The 14,529-nt window shown below is 34.5% G+C and overlaps 3 protein-coding genes across 3 annotated transcripts; 1 reads left to right on the forward strand and 2 right to left on the reverse strand.

Moving 5' to 3' along the window:
- LOC104771440 (thioredoxin H3) lies at positions 2,584–3,787 on the forward strand. The gene is made up of 3 exons (XM_010495962.2): positions 2,584–2,773; positions 3,188–3,310; positions 3,412–3,787. The coding sequence occupies exons 1-3, from the start codon at positions 2,687–2,689 to the stop codon at positions 3,553–3,555; spliced, it is 354 nt and encodes a 117-aa protein (XP_010494264.1). The 5' UTR covers positions 2,584–2,686; the 3' UTR covers positions 3,556–3,787.
- Positions 4,368–6,318, reverse strand: LOC104771441 (probable ubiquitin-conjugating enzyme E2 18). Its single transcript, XM_010495963.2, has 6 exons — positions 6,182–6,318; positions 5,996–6,099; positions 5,784–5,886; positions 5,524–5,587; positions 4,840–4,928; positions 4,368–4,732 (listed from the first exon to the last, which is right to left on the reverse strand). Exons 1-6 carry the CDS (start codon positions 6,209–6,211, stop codon positions 4,637–4,639), a joined length of 486 nt encoding a protein of 161 aa, XP_010494265.1. The 5' UTR covers positions 6,212–6,318; the 3' UTR covers positions 4,368–4,636.
- LOC104771442 (26S protease regulatory subunit 10B homolog A) lies at positions 8,208–10,969 on the reverse strand. Its single transcript, XM_010495964.2, has 10 exons — positions 10,711–10,969; positions 10,322–10,441; positions 10,059–10,195; positions 9,813–9,974; positions 9,592–9,678; positions 9,421–9,507; positions 9,185–9,322; positions 8,760–8,951; positions 8,567–8,665; positions 8,208–8,478 (listed from the first exon to the last, which is right to left on the reverse strand). The coding sequence occupies exons 1-10, from the start codon at positions 10,811–10,813 to the stop codon at positions 8,404–8,406; spliced, it is 1,200 nt and encodes a 399-aa protein (XP_010494266.1). The 5' UTR covers positions 10,814–10,969; the 3' UTR covers positions 8,208–8,403.

The raw sequence follows: 14,529 nt of genomic DNA on the forward strand, positions 1-14,529 counted from the left end.
TATATGGTGAAAACAAAAAAATATATATATAAAGACAATCATTTACACTACATGGGCTTGACTCAAAACAAATATATAATAAATTATGTTCAGTCAACATGATCAAGTCTTAAGCTAACAATTTTCCACGGGAAGATTACCTATTTTTCCACAAGAAATATCATATCTTATCAGATAAAACTCATCTTTACGAACTCAACCGAAAACAAAACCACCTAACTTTGATATTAACCTGAATGATAATCCGATATCTTCTTCTTCACCCCCACCCCATTCTTCATACAACAAAAACGGTTTTGAAGTATTTGCATGATATCAAAATTATAAGCACATTAAGGAAATTCATTGTAATCAACCAATAAATTAAAATTGCATTCTTTATTAGGCAGAGATGGCTTAGATGGAGGAAGAAAATAAAAAGAAGAAAAACATATACTAAAATTCTCATCAAATAATCTAAAATTCATTCTTGAAAGCTCATGTCTTTTTAAAGTTATTTTGTGTACTCTCACTTATGATTACATGTGTTAAAATTCACAACATAAACTTTAAGTAACTTTTAAATAATAAGCTCACTTTTCCCTACCAAAAAATAAATAACCTCATTTTTGTGATTTATTAATTTATTTATTTTGGTTAACAAAAATAAATTAAAAAGAAATTACATGTACCCATAAATTAATATTTTTAATTATATTTCTATTTTTTTTTCATATAGTCTTTAAAAAAATTAAATCGTGTCAAAGACTAAGGGTCCGAATGGTAACTGCGGATTTTGTAGTGCGGGACAAACAATTTGATAGTGCGGTACGGTTCAACTGCGGTACGTGCGGGACAAATGCATTTGCGGGACAAGTGCGGTTACTCTAAAATAAGCGGTACAAAATAAAGTTTGATTGGTGAAAAACAATTTGCAGTGCAGATTTCATATTATTTTATTAATAACTAATATGATTCTATATTTTAATTTGTTTTGTATTTATAAATAAAAATTTTGATTTCTGTAATTTGTTAATTAAAATAGAGATTATTTGTAAATTATATATATTCTAAAATGATACTAAAAAAAATTGTGTTAAAAAATATTCAACAAACTTATTATTTTTTAATCGAAATTTTTGTTAAAGAAAAAGATTATCAAATTTTTTTAACAACATAAGCTTAAAACAAAAAATAAATATACTAAGAAAATTTGTTGTTATGAATATTTTTTTTATAAAGAAAATCTTCTTTCGATATTATTTTCCTTTTTATAAACATTTTCTTTCTATTATTAAGGCTTTATCATACCAAATAAACGATATATATTGCCATATAAATACTGGTTATTGCCATGTAAATACTGGTTATACACGTATACAATGACAAAGCCTTAATAATAAATAACCAGTATACACGTTTATTATTGCCATATAAATATTGCTTATTTTTTTCTAAATGAAAATATGATAAAAGAAGCCACGTGTTTCTTAGAAGTTAAAACCCTAATTGTGCTTCTTCTTCTCCCTTTATTACTTGTAGGCTTGTAGCCGTCTATGGTTCTTCTTCTTTTTGATAAAATATTTCTATCTTTTTTTTTTTGGATTTAAACTCAAAATTCATCTATTTCATCTCGTGTAATCAAAATTGAACAAGCAACATACAAAGATTCAGTTAACTTCACAAGTGGCTTTGGTCATAACGCTTCCATTCATTTCTCATACTTTTCCAGATCGAAATCTTGCGATTCCTTTAAGCTTCCAGATTGTCTTTTCTCAGAATCGCGATTCTGCCATGCTTCCATGCGATTCCGGTCGCTTCTGATTTCGTTTCCGATTCAGAGTCGGGAATTGACGGACGGTCTACCGATGCTTCCGTGTAATGTGGATAAAATTTTTTTTATTTATTATTATAATAAAACTATAAAAATTTATACATTGGCGTTTTTCAGAAAAACCGCTGGTTAAATGGTGTGTCTCTCTGGGAAAGCGGTCCAAGGCTTAAATCAAAGGCTAAAACCGCATGTGCGTTTTTGTTTTTTTTTTTTGGGAAAAATGCAAATAATAAAAAAACTTATGATTGGTGTAAGGAAAGCGGTTTTCATATAAAACGCTTTGAAATCCGTTTTGAGTGGTTTCCAATCACAACCTAATAATCTACAGATTTAACGAGTGTTGCAATCGTGACTAAAATTTAATAACTTTAAAACCAAATTTTATTTAATAAATATTAAATTAGACAATACTTTTTTGTTAAAATATTACCCAGAATTTAAAAGTTTGTAGAACATAGAGATTCTTTTCTTATTTAATTTCTCCAATCATATTCATTGTACAAACCAAAAAGGCAAAAAACAAAAAATATATAGCCACAAGTCTCACAAAATTTATCTATTTTCCCAATGTGCGTACATTACACGCGTCTCTAGAGGTAGCATCCGATCTGTATTCTTCAATCACAACCGTTAGATCTCTCAATCCCCGCATCCAATTCCACCGCGTGGTCTTTGGTCCATTTCTATATTATTATTATTCCAATTTAAAACTATTTATTAATAATTAAAAAAAGGCATAAAATGGTAGTAAGATTCTCTCCGCCTCCTTCCTCTATAAGAAACCGACACTGCTGAGACGGAAGAAGAAAAACTCATAACACTCTCACCAAATCGAAATCTCAAACACACACACCGAAGCAAAACCTGAAAAAAATGGCCGCAGAAGGAGAAGTGATTGCTTGCCACAACGTCGAGGAATGGACCGAGAAGCTTAAGACCGCCTCCGAATCCAAGAAACTGGTACTTCCTCTCGGATCCACTTCTTCTCGGATCCGATCTCGTGTTTTTGAGATTCAGGATTTAGGGTTTTTTTTTTTGATGTTTCTGTTTTGATCTGTTACGTTTCTGATATTTGGGGATTTTAGATTAGTCTTGTGGTTTTGGGTATGACGGATTCAGAATTAGCTGTGAATTTGACATCCGGAAATCGAATTCGACGGTTTCAGTTCGATTTAGTTTGCGTAACCCGTCTGGATCTCTCACCATAACAACTCGATGGAGATTTCGTATTGTGTTGATTTAAGGTTGAAATGGCATGTTCTGTGAAAAAGTATACATTTGTTATCATATCAACCTGTGTTTGTTTGTATTCACCGTTGACTTTTTGTAGCTTCGTTCTTGTTCTAAATCTTGTGTTTTGTGGGATTGATGCAGATTGTGATTGACTTCACTGCAACATGGTGCCCACCTTGCCGTTTCATTGCACCCATCTTTGCTGAGTTGGCCAAGAAGCACCTTAACGTTGTCTTCTTCAAGGTCGATGTTGACGAATTGAACGTGAGTTTCCCAATCATCAATCTTACAATAGTTAAATATCCGAGCTTAGTATTATCAGTAAACTCTGGTCTCTATAACTTGCTTGTTTGTGTTTTCTGCAGACTGTTGCCAAGGATTTTGACGTTCAGGCAATGCCAACGTTTATCTTCATGAAAGAAGGAGTGGTCGTTGATACAGTGGTTGGAGCTGCGAAAGAAGAGATCCTTGCCAAGCTCGAAAAGCACACGACTGTTGCTGCTGCTTGATTCGCTTTTTTCTTTACCTATTCTGCTAATATGTTTGCTGTTTAATAAGTTCACCAGAGTGTTTGACCTTAGTTGTGCTCTTTGTGTGGTGAATAAGTGTTGCAAACTTGATAACTAGCAGCTTTGCTAATTGTTCCTTCATGTTATCTTTTACTCTTGAGATTGTGCTGTTGTTATGTTAGAGTTCAGTTCTCGGTTTACATCGTTTTCATCTAATCAGACTTTTCTACAACTCATTAATTTAGCAGTCTTAATCCTGATTTGCTTATACAAGCCTTGGATCTACTCAAAGATGAGGCGTGGTTTGATCCCCAATTGTTCAGAGGTTTTCTTCTCACGGTCAACATAATCCAACTTCTTTTTCTATTGGTGGGTCTGTACAAAATAGTGTACCTACAAGTTGTGACTCTACCACACCAGGGTGGGGTACAACCGAAAAAAAAAACACAACTTGTTTGAACCCGGGAACGTTTGGACCATGTCTATTCTCACCAAAAAAGAACCTAATGTTCCATTGTGTCGGATTCTATTGTCACAACAGACCCGGATGTGAGCTTTGATAACATTTCCAGAGTTTCATCTTACTTGCCATGGAAAGCTCAATAGAATGTATTCTTTCTTCTTTTTAGGGGGTTATTGAAATGGGTTTCTTCTTACTTAGTCTTCAAATTCTTTATTTGTTTGATTGATACAACAAATGTATTGAAATGGGTTCATGACAGAAAAAGAAAAATTTCGAAACTTGAAATTTTTTCAAAGGTGAAAATTTGGCCATCAAATGAGTTAAAATCCGTCTCCTGCACCAACTTAAGTTGACATCTCAAACTTGAATATGAAGAACATACATCGCCAAAATACAATTTTTTTTTGCCTAGAAACTAGGTTACTTCAGAGAGGAGAAAAGCACAAGGTGTTAATTCAGACACTGAAACATTTCAGATGTCATTTATACATAATAATCCGTACAAAAAAAAAAGAGATAGTGGAGGCCATGAGGAATTTCAATTAGTATTATCGGTCTTGGGAAATTATATAAACCTCTTTAGTAAAAGAAAAGGAGACATCTTGTAGGTCATCATCATCAAACCTTGTCGTCATGGAACCACCACCTTGTCTCTTTAGGAGATCTCCCGTTCTTGCAATTCTTCACGTATCGATCATTATCAGCCGGGCGTTGCTGAGAAATAGATATAGACAATTAGACATAGATTAAGAGTTGTTTCAATGGGTCAAAATATTTAGTTTGTCATAATACAAAGTTGTGAGAGTTCAAAATGTGTAAACCTTTTCGGGTGAACTCGATAGCATAGAGAGAATGCTGATGCAGACTGAACTCACCGTCATTGCGGGAGACCAGGAGTCATACAGAATATCTACAAAAAGGAAATAGAGAGAAATGTTACATTTACAGCAGGATGTAACATATTGTTTATGTTTAACTCTCAAGTACTTTTTGGTTTGGGAAAACAACAAACGTAAAATGAAAACATATATAATAATGTGAAAGGGATACTGTTTCTGCTCATTCAAAGAAGAAAAAAGACTGTACAACTTAATCGACCAAAAGAAAAGTTCAGTGTCACAAGCAATTCAAAGGCAAAGATCCTGATTTTGCTAAGAAATCCAGTATACGGTGTTTTATAATGCAATCACACCCGAACATCATGTTATGCAACACTAATTTGACCATCAGACAGACTGAGTAACAATGTTGATATTGTATTTGATAATACTGCTTCTCTTTAACCCACATTACAATCCCTGAGCAACTAATATATGTATGCAAACTATTTTTTGACTGACATGTTCATCATAGAATAAGACTAATCAAGACAAAAACTTTTCCTCTGGAAAAATCACACACAGCAGAAGAGACACACACACACAACTTGAGTTAGCATTTCAGAAGAGACCAAAAAAAAAACAAGAGCACATGCAGAGAGTAAAGAAACAATTGAGTAACATTACCTAAACAAATATGCCCATTGCTGTAAATATGAGGATGTAGTGGTGCGGGTGGAACAAATATCACCTGCTCAAACACCAAAACACATCAAAATAAGAACAAAACACAAAATTAACCAGTAAAAATCAAACTATATATCTGATCTGGAAAAAAACATGCAAAAACACTCTTTAGTCAATTAACGCAAATTTATAGAAAACCCTTAAACCAAAATCAACAAAGTCCAGACAATTAACAACAGAAAAATGCAATGTAAACTTGCCTGAGGAGCTTCCATAGGGTAATGTTGAGGAAACTCAACCTGAAGATTATATGTCTCATTAGCGTAAAGCGTACCAGGTGCTCCTGTTACCTCTATTACCCATCTTTTTTTTTTTTAACATCACACAAACACACAACAAATCAGAAAATCTCAAAAAAAACTCAAAAAAAAAATCAGAAAATGAAAGATTTGAAAAAAAAAATCAAAATTACTTTTGAAGATTATCAGTAACTCTATGCTTAAACCCAGTCGGTGGATTTACTTGCCACTCAGATAACTCTTTCTGTAACCTATTACAAGCGATCTTGCTTAGCGCCTACGAAAAAACAAAAAAAAAAAAATCAAAAAACCTATATCGGGATAATCAAATACACAAAAGTGAGAATCTAAAGATGAACCTTGCGTGAAGGAGATGAAGAGCTTGTCATGGCGGAGACAGAGAGAGAGAGAGACGAAGACGACAGAGAGGTCTGCTTAGGCTTTTCTCTGGATCTTTCCCTTTTACTCTCTCTCTTTCTTCCGAATATTAAAAAAAAAAATCATAAAGTGGAAAATAAAAATAATTTTCAGGGTAAGGAAAGGGCACACGTGAAAGAGTCAAAATTACAAAATTAACCATTTCATCTAACGGCTCTTATGCTTCACACGTGTCGTAAATCTTTCACTGACTCCACGCACATTGAAGAGTCGATTTCTTATTTATTTTTTCCTATATAACATATAGTTTTGTAACAAAGATTCTTCTTCTTATACTACATTGTATGGCTTACGAAAGTCGTACGATCATAAAGTACATAAGTTTTTAATACACAAGGTACATTACATTAAAAACATACATACGTCTCCATCTATATATACCGTTACGGCTTTTTTATTCAAGCATTTGAAAGTTTATGGGCCTTCATTAGGCCCAACATGAACAATCACTTCTTCCTCTAGCTCAATGCCATCATGAAGAACGATTCCTTGTTGTAGCTCAATACCATCGAATGGAACTTGATGAGGTGCAACGCAGCCTCGTGACTCTTGGTTTAACCCAACATCATCGTGAAGAATCTGATTGTTTCCATCTGATGTGCTATGAAGAGGCCTAATAGGAGGATCTTGTGTCTCTAGATCTGGTCCAAGAACACGATAGGCTTCTTGTGGGACGAGTTCGAGCCCCGCGGCGAAAAGCGGGAGCAAGACTAGATAATGTCGACGAGATAAGTACGAGACCGCGGAACCGGTTACGTGGATAATGCATAACATGAGTAGGTATGCGTTTAGTGTGTGCCAATAGAGGCTCCCATCTTTTGTGTAAAGCCAAAACACTCGGCCGCATCTTCCTATTTTCACTTCTTCTTCGATCAGGTTTTGGATTAGGTCGAGCAAAGTGAAGATTAATGTGTCACAAGCGCATACGATTCCGAATATTTTGGCTAGATCTTTTTCCTTGTCGAGTAACTCTAAGACAAAGCAAAGAAACTCAACGAGGAATGCAATAGCCGAATGTGGTCGAAGACTTTGCCTAAAAACCACGAGTTTTATGACCGGTGTTAGCATCGCCATTTTTAAAATATACGATGATGTGAGGAGAACTTTGTATACGTGGTTGTGTATATATAGTGACATGAAGAGATGATTAATGAATGATCAAGGAGAGAAAAGTCAAAAGTTAAACTCGGAAAATTCCGTGCTAATCATAATGATCTTCACTTTTCATTGCATGGGGAATCAAAGAAAACGTTTTTTTAGTTGTATATTTTTTGTGTTTGAGATCATTTGCAAGTAAACTCTAGTGTAATAGATGAAGTCTCTAATCATTTTAAGCGTAGGATACAATGAATCTCAGCTGTTTGGTGATTTACGACGTAGATGATTTCCGGCATGTTAATTTCCTTTTGAAAAAAGTTTTCCTAGCTAATTAAATCCTAATCATGTTAAGAAGAAAAAAAAGGTGAAAATGCTGAGTCTGTGTTACATTACTTAAATCGTATTTTATGACCACAAGTTTTACATAAATAATTTTTATTTGGTAAAAAAGAATTAATTTGTATGAGTACCTTTTCTATTTCATATAAATAATCATTCAAAAGCATCCTGTTCTTGTAGAACTTTCAGACTTTTCAGAAGAAAAACCTAAGCTCTAACCAAATCTTAGATCAGAATATATTTTCACAAATTTCTAAGATATATGAAAGATTGACAAAAGAATAAACTGTAATTTCCTAACATATGTATACTTCAAATGGACATGAACCAGACATTTTGAGATGCTCTGATATTTTGGGTTTTAGATCGGTCGACGTACATGGATTTGATATTTAGTAGATTTTAGTCTCTGCATTACATCTTTACTGTGAGAATCGGTTCAGTTGATGTTTGTAACTCGTTTGGTTTAGACTAATTGATGTTTAGTTAGGAGAAAAGACGAGAGGCAAATACCAACGAGAAAAGTGGCAAATGCTTGTTTGAAGCACTAAATTACTAAAACGAGTAACTAAGCACACACACTCCACAACAAGATTTGCTCCTTAGAAAGTAAAACAAACAAGTTTCACATTGCCAATAATAATAATACGAAACTGCCATTGCAATGTCCTTTCTTCATCTCCAAAGCACAAGAAAGAGTTTACTCTCACTCCTTCCCAAAATCAGCGTTATAGTGCGAACTCGACTCGAGTTTCTTGGCCTCACTGAGCTTTCTTACCGCCTATAAAAAATGGTTCATTTTCCACATCAAACCAAGATTACAACATGATTTAACCAAATCTCATACATAATATATAATATATACATACCTTCATGAAATCTTCATGGATCACGTAGTCCCGCTCTGCTCGGATTGCAAACATTCCCGCTTCCGTGCATATGTTACGCAGATCAGCACCATTGAAACCCTTTTGGACCAATATAACGTTTCGTAAGAAACTCATTGAAGGAAAGCAACACTCACAACCCCATCAAGTATTGTAAGAAGAAGAAAAAACTAACCTCAGCAAGTTTGACAATAGCCTCGTAGTCAATTTCACCATGTTTGGCGATTCCAGCTGCATGGATCTTGAGAATATCCATTCTTGATTGCTCATTTGGCAAAGGAATCTCAATCTTTCTGTCTAACCTACCCGGACGGAGAAGCGCAGGATCAAGCACATCTGGCCTGTTTGTGGCCATTATCATTTTCACCTAATACATATTCAAAAACACATTCATTGACACATCACACTCACAGAAACAGAATAGCAATGATGGTGGCTTTTAGTGTATAAGCAATTGTGTGAGACAGAAGCTAGAAAGAGACACAATTCGATCAAGATATCCAACAATTTCAAGACAACCACTATAACATCACAACGCAATGTTATGCACATGGACACCAGCTTTGAACTAGATATAAGTTGTGAAACAGAGAGCAATACCTTTCCGAGGTTATCAAACCCATCAAGCTGATTGAGTAACTCCATTAGTGTTCTCTGAATTTCACGATCAGCACTAGTTCCCTCACTAAAACGACGCCCACCAATAGCATCGATTTCATCCATGAAAATGATACAAGGCTAGCCGACAGAAAAAATTTTATAATAAAGTCAAGAATGTGATACAAAGATTATGTATCTGAAGAAGAATTTATACAACCATTACAAGCAAGATTTACCTGGTGTTCACGGGCATAGTTGAACATCTCCCGAATCAGCCTAGCACTTTCTCCAATGTATTTGTCTATGATTGCACTAGATACAACCTAACAAGAGGAAACAGATTTGATCAAACCTCAGAATATGCCATAACGTAAAAATTTCAAAAACAAAGTAGCTCAGAATCAAACCTTCAAGAAGTTGGCATCGATATTGCTCGCTATGGCCCTAGCTAGTAGGGTTTTTCCAGTACCCGGAGGTCCGTAAAGAAGGACACCCTGCATTGATATGTAGAAATTTTTAAAAACCACATCATTAATCAGCTATTATAAGATGATTAAGTCTAAATAAGCACAGCCTGGAAAATATAGGGGCAAAAAAAGCAAGGATCAATGGTATACACAATAATTACCTTTGGAGGTTTGATCCCTACTCTGAGGAAAAGTTCAGGATTCATGAGAGGTAGCTCAATAGATTCCCTGAGTTCTCTGATCTGATCACCTAACCCGCCAACGGCAGAGTAGCTAATGTTGCCTGGGTCTTCGTGAAGCATGTTATACACAACAGGATCAACCTACATTCAAAATCAAAACCACATTATTATCAAGAGAAATACAATACAAGGGTATAACTATACACATGTCCAAATCGAACTCACTTCTCGGGGAAGAGCTCGCATTATTGTTAGTGTTGTCATATCTAGAACAACTCGAGTTCCCGAGGTTAGCTTTTCCTTATCAACTTTGCTTCGGCAACCCACCACATAACGAGGTCCGCTGCTTGCTTTGACAATCACTAAAACAACAAACAAGCAAGATTTTAAGCTTCAGACACCAGAAAAGTTGACAGTAGTACAAGTAGAAGACCCAATGAGCAACAATCTCACAGAAGCATAAAGGGGGATTAAGAAGAAAAGATTACATCTTTCATTATCCAGAGGTCGAAGCACTTCTCCAATAATCTGGCCAACACTTTGAAGAGACTTGAGATCATCCTCAGTTTTGTTGAATTCCTTTTTAGCTCCTCTTAAATTCTCCCTCGCTACACGAACACACAACAAAACTTAGTGTTCTAATCACAACCCATTCACTTATAACAAAATCGATTCATATGCTCATAATAGGAAACTCCATAGAACAGATAGTGAAAAACAAAAATATCAAAACTTGAGATCTTCTCCACCAATCGGAACCAGAAAGAGGAGATCTTTAAGCAATTGAGAGAAAACCCTAGATTCATGTAATTCAAAGCAATTGGAGCTAAGTAGAGATACGAAAAACAGCAGGAGTAATTCAAAGTGGAAATCGAACCTGTTCGAACACGGGATTCGAGTTCCTTATGTTGGAGGAGCTTTTTCCGGTAATCGGAGACAGCCGCGGTCCGGCGTCTAGCAGATTCGTCAACGTCGGTCATGGTCTCTCTGAATCCTTCTTCTTCTTCTTCGTCTTCTTCTTCTACAGAGAGAGATCTCAGATTTTTATCTAAAAAGCCAAGAAGCAAACAAATCTTCTCCGAAACAAAATTTTCTAACTTTTCTTGAGCAATGGGTTTAAGTCTCTACCACAAATTGGACTAAAATACCGAATCGAAACGCTGTCGGTTTTTACTTTAGAGTTTTTTTTTAATATATTTTTATTTATTTTGGGATTTATTATCTTTTCCTCTTTAAACATTTAGTTTCAATATATTATTAGATCGAAGAAGAAGAAGAAACAATGCGATCCTAATCCTACAATGAAAACTTGGAACATTAAAAATAAAGTAGGTTATTATCCGCGGGTTGTTTTTAGTTTCTTAATTTTATTTTGTATATTTTGAAATATTATTTGTTTATATATTGTTAAGAGTCAAATATCATAATTAATAAAGTTTTTTTTTTTTTGTAGTGGTCAATGGTAATTTTTTTTGTTTTTCGTATTTTATTATTTTCTTTAGTTTTCAAAGTAAAAAATAAAGAAAACAAAATTAGACTTAAACAAGTTGTGGTTATTGTAATTTTTGTTATACTCCACATAAATGATTTTTGGAGTACATTGGTGTACATTATTGTAATTTTTGGAGTACATTGGTGTATGTGAGTCCGCATAAATGATTTTAATAAACACTAAATTTTACTTTAATAAAATCAAAATTGGATGATATTGTATATAAATGTGATTTTTTTTTTTTAATTCTAACTCGAAATTACTCATTATATATCACTACCAAAGTACAATATTTTTGCCAATCAAGCTCAATAGTTGAAGTCATCCAATTTAGTTCAATTTTCCAGTACAACATGATAAACCGGAATAAGAATTTCCTTTGTAAATATTATTCGTGGACGTTGATTAGCTAGCTTGGCGACCTTGGAATAAAGTGTTTGGTTTAAATCATTGTCTCCTTCTCCATAAGATATCCTTTATAAAGCTTTGAAGTCTTGGTCATGTTTAGGAGAACCAACGGTTTGAACCAAACATCTTGAATAACTTTCAAACATGCCTCTTTGAACTTAGGTTGTCATTATATGCATATCCAAGATAGATCTTAGCTTTGGAAAAGCCTTAGCTCCATACTACTTATGGTTTCTAAGAATCAATCCCATGCAACAAATGTTGGATCCTTTCCTCCATGTTGTATTTTAGTTTTTTTGGAGGTAGCTGCCACTTTATCAGGCAACTAAATACTTCTAAAGTAAGAAGCTAAGTTTGAGTGTCACAAAGTAGTACCATAAGAAATGCCACGAGAGAAATTTTAGGCACCATGAAGGGAATCCAAGCAAAGCAAATCTTTCCCAAAAGAAGGAATGCCAAAACAGAAGTCATGGACCTTTGGTACTCTTTTTTTGGTTGTGTTGCAACATGTTCCGCCTTGTTCCCCTATTGGCTCTGGGATTTAAACTATTTATTAGTAGCAGTTTCATCTACTTCGATGCTTTCTCAACAAAAAAATTTGGAAAACTTAGCTGCCTAGCTTATAGAAGTTGGTGTTTATTAGATGTTCACATCAACCTTTCTTAACTAAAATTGACTACACCTATTTAAGAAACAAGAAACTTAGATGATCAAAAGAGAAAAAATCATAAAACCAACTAACCCAACGATCCAATTTCTTTGATAACACAACTAATACCTAAAACTCACCAGATAAAAAATATTAAAAGAGTTCACAAACATGGAAAATTATGTGGAGTCAAACCTGGAAGTAGTTTATGTGCCATCAAATCTAAGATTTGGATAAAGTAATCGTGAAGCTTGCCAAAGGTAGAGGGAAGCTGCAGCCAGAGTAGTAAGCTACAAGATCGTAATCATCGTTCAGTTCTTAATGAACAAATTTTTTCTTTGTTTCTACCTATCTCGCTTTGAGTTTCAACACATATATGAAATTAAGCTATCCAAATTAAGATCCTACAATCACATTGAGGTTGTTACTGAACATAACCATAGGTATATGAGCAATGAAATTCATCTGATAATGCTAAAAGGCTTCTTTGACGATAAAATGCTATTGTGTTAACAATTTTTTTTGTGAACCAAACATCAAGCATGTAAATGGCATTATATTGTTTACACAAAATATAGTTGCAGGAATTACAAATACCCGTTGGAGCTGATGAACTTAGTAGAAGGAGATAACATACTTGTTGATTTTCTTTTTGGTGACCCAAACACGTTATTCAATAGCACTGATGTGTCGATTAGAACTCTAATGTCGCACTTTACTTGGGTGATTCTTCTAGGTTAGTAAGATTAGAAAATATAAATGGAACTCCAACACTAAAAAAATATAGAATTAAATAGCTCTAGGGTGTGGTTAATGTACCTCTAGGTTTAAATTAAGAGATGAATTAGACCTCGAGGATTTCCTTTTAAGATTGGAATGTTGGGGAGTCACCGACTTCCGAGACTTCCGAGATGTGGTTACAGAACACCGCGGTGAAGAGATCACATGAAGATTGAAGTTAAACGGATGTTGACCGAGAAGCATCAAGTAGCAAATCGAAGTTTATAATCATCTCAAATAGAAGAATTACTTTTGTTCCTTGGTCAGAAAAGCTAGTTGGCTAATATTGTGCTTAGCTGTATTAATTGTTTTAATTTGATTGGGTATTCATTTTAACTGATGTGTCAGTCTATGCTTCAATACAAAAACTGAGGATATCATGCTCTGGTGAAAAACATAGAAGTTTTATTATATTGATTTTATATTAGGAAGAAAATTGAAAAGCTTTTTCAGCTAATTTATTTGTTGAAAACTCAAAAATAAAAATGAAAATCATTGTTTAATTAAAAATAATCATGAGTTTTCCTCTAGATCAATGAAGAAGGTAGAAGTAAGTTGATTCTTCCGAAGAACCGGAACCGAAGCGCTATGCCGGGGCGGGGGGACGGGAAAGAAACGGCTCCGAAGAAATAAATTGGGGTTCCCAATGCTTCTCTATGCCCAATGAGATGCGCCAACCCCGGGATGCTTTACTCCTAACCCACAAGGTTCCGAGACAGAGTTAAACTGAGTCTCGGTTAAGAACGACGATGATCTACGTGTGATGGAGGACATAGCTTACGATCATCGGCTTTGATCATGCCGCTAGGCATTTGATTAAGACATTGCACAATGATCCGAAGACTTTGTCGCATCTCTTCGATACAGATATAGTAACGATCATAGCGATCTCCTCTGGTACCTACTAGTAAGTCAAGATCCGATTGGTCATGAACGTGGGGGTGTTATTGAATTCTAATTTATAAAGATTTTTGAAGAGTTCAACAAAATCATTAAAAGTGAATAGGGCCTGACTAGTTCAACCGTAGCGTTTGCAATTGCGGTTGCGGGAGATTGCGGAAGCGGGTGGTTGCGGTTTTAAGCGTTATTAAGCGTTTTGAATAACTGGTTTAGAGTTTTAAAATTGGTACATTTGCGGGAGTTTACTACTGGTTGACCAGCGGGTGCAATAGCGGTTAAAACATAATAAATATAATATATAATTATATAAATGTTTAAAAATACAAATTTTTTTATTAAACTTTATTTATAATTAAAACTCATTAAAAATGCTAAAATAACTATTTAAAAAACAAATAGATTTCATATTGAAATACTTATTACTTTATGCATTTGGTTTTTTACCAAAATTTTAATCAAGTAATTTG

The sequence above is a fragment of the Camelina sativa genome, chromosome 20 (genome assembly GCF_000633955.1).
Source record: "Camelina sativa cultivar DH55 chromosome 20, Cs, whole genome shotgun sequence".
Taxonomy (NCBI): Eukaryota; Viridiplantae; Streptophyta; class Magnoliopsida; order Brassicales; family Brassicaceae; genus Camelina; species Camelina sativa.

Coding starts and splice junctions, on each gene's coding strand:
- LOC104771440 (XM_010495962.2), top strand. CDS start 2,687: ATGGCCGCAGAAGGAGAAGTGATTGCTTGCCACAACGTCGAGGAATGG. Junction 2,774..3,187: donor CCTCCGAATCCAAGAAACTG/GTACTTCCTCTC, acceptor GGATTGATGCAG/ATTGTGATTGACTTCACTGC. Junction 3,311..3,411: donor TCGATGTTGACGAATTGAAC/GTGAGTTTCCCA, acceptor TGTTTTCTGCAG/ACTGTTGCCAAGGATTTTGA.
- LOC104771441 (XM_010495963.2), bottom strand. CDS start 6,211: ATGACAAGCTCTTCATCTCCTTCACGCAAG. Junction 4,929..5,523: donor CAATGGGCATATTTGTTTAG/GTAATGTTACTC, acceptor TCCTTTTTGTAG/ATATTCTGTATGACTCCTGG. Junction 4,733..4,839: donor TATCGAGTTCACCCGAAAAG/GTTTACACATTT, acceptor TCTATTTCTCAG/CAACGCCCGGCTGATAATGA.
- LOC104771442 (XM_010495964.2), bottom strand. CDS start 10,813: ATGACCGACGTTGACGAATCTGCTAGACGCCGGACCGCGGCTGTCTCC. Junction 9,975..10,058: donor TGCGAGCTCTTCCCCGAGAA/GTGAGTTCGATT, acceptor TTTTGAATGTAG/GTTGATCCTGTTGTGTATAA. Junction 9,679..9,812: donor TAGGGATCAAACCTCCAAAG/GTAATTATTGTG, acceptor ATATCAATGCAG/GGTGTCCTTCTTTACGGACC.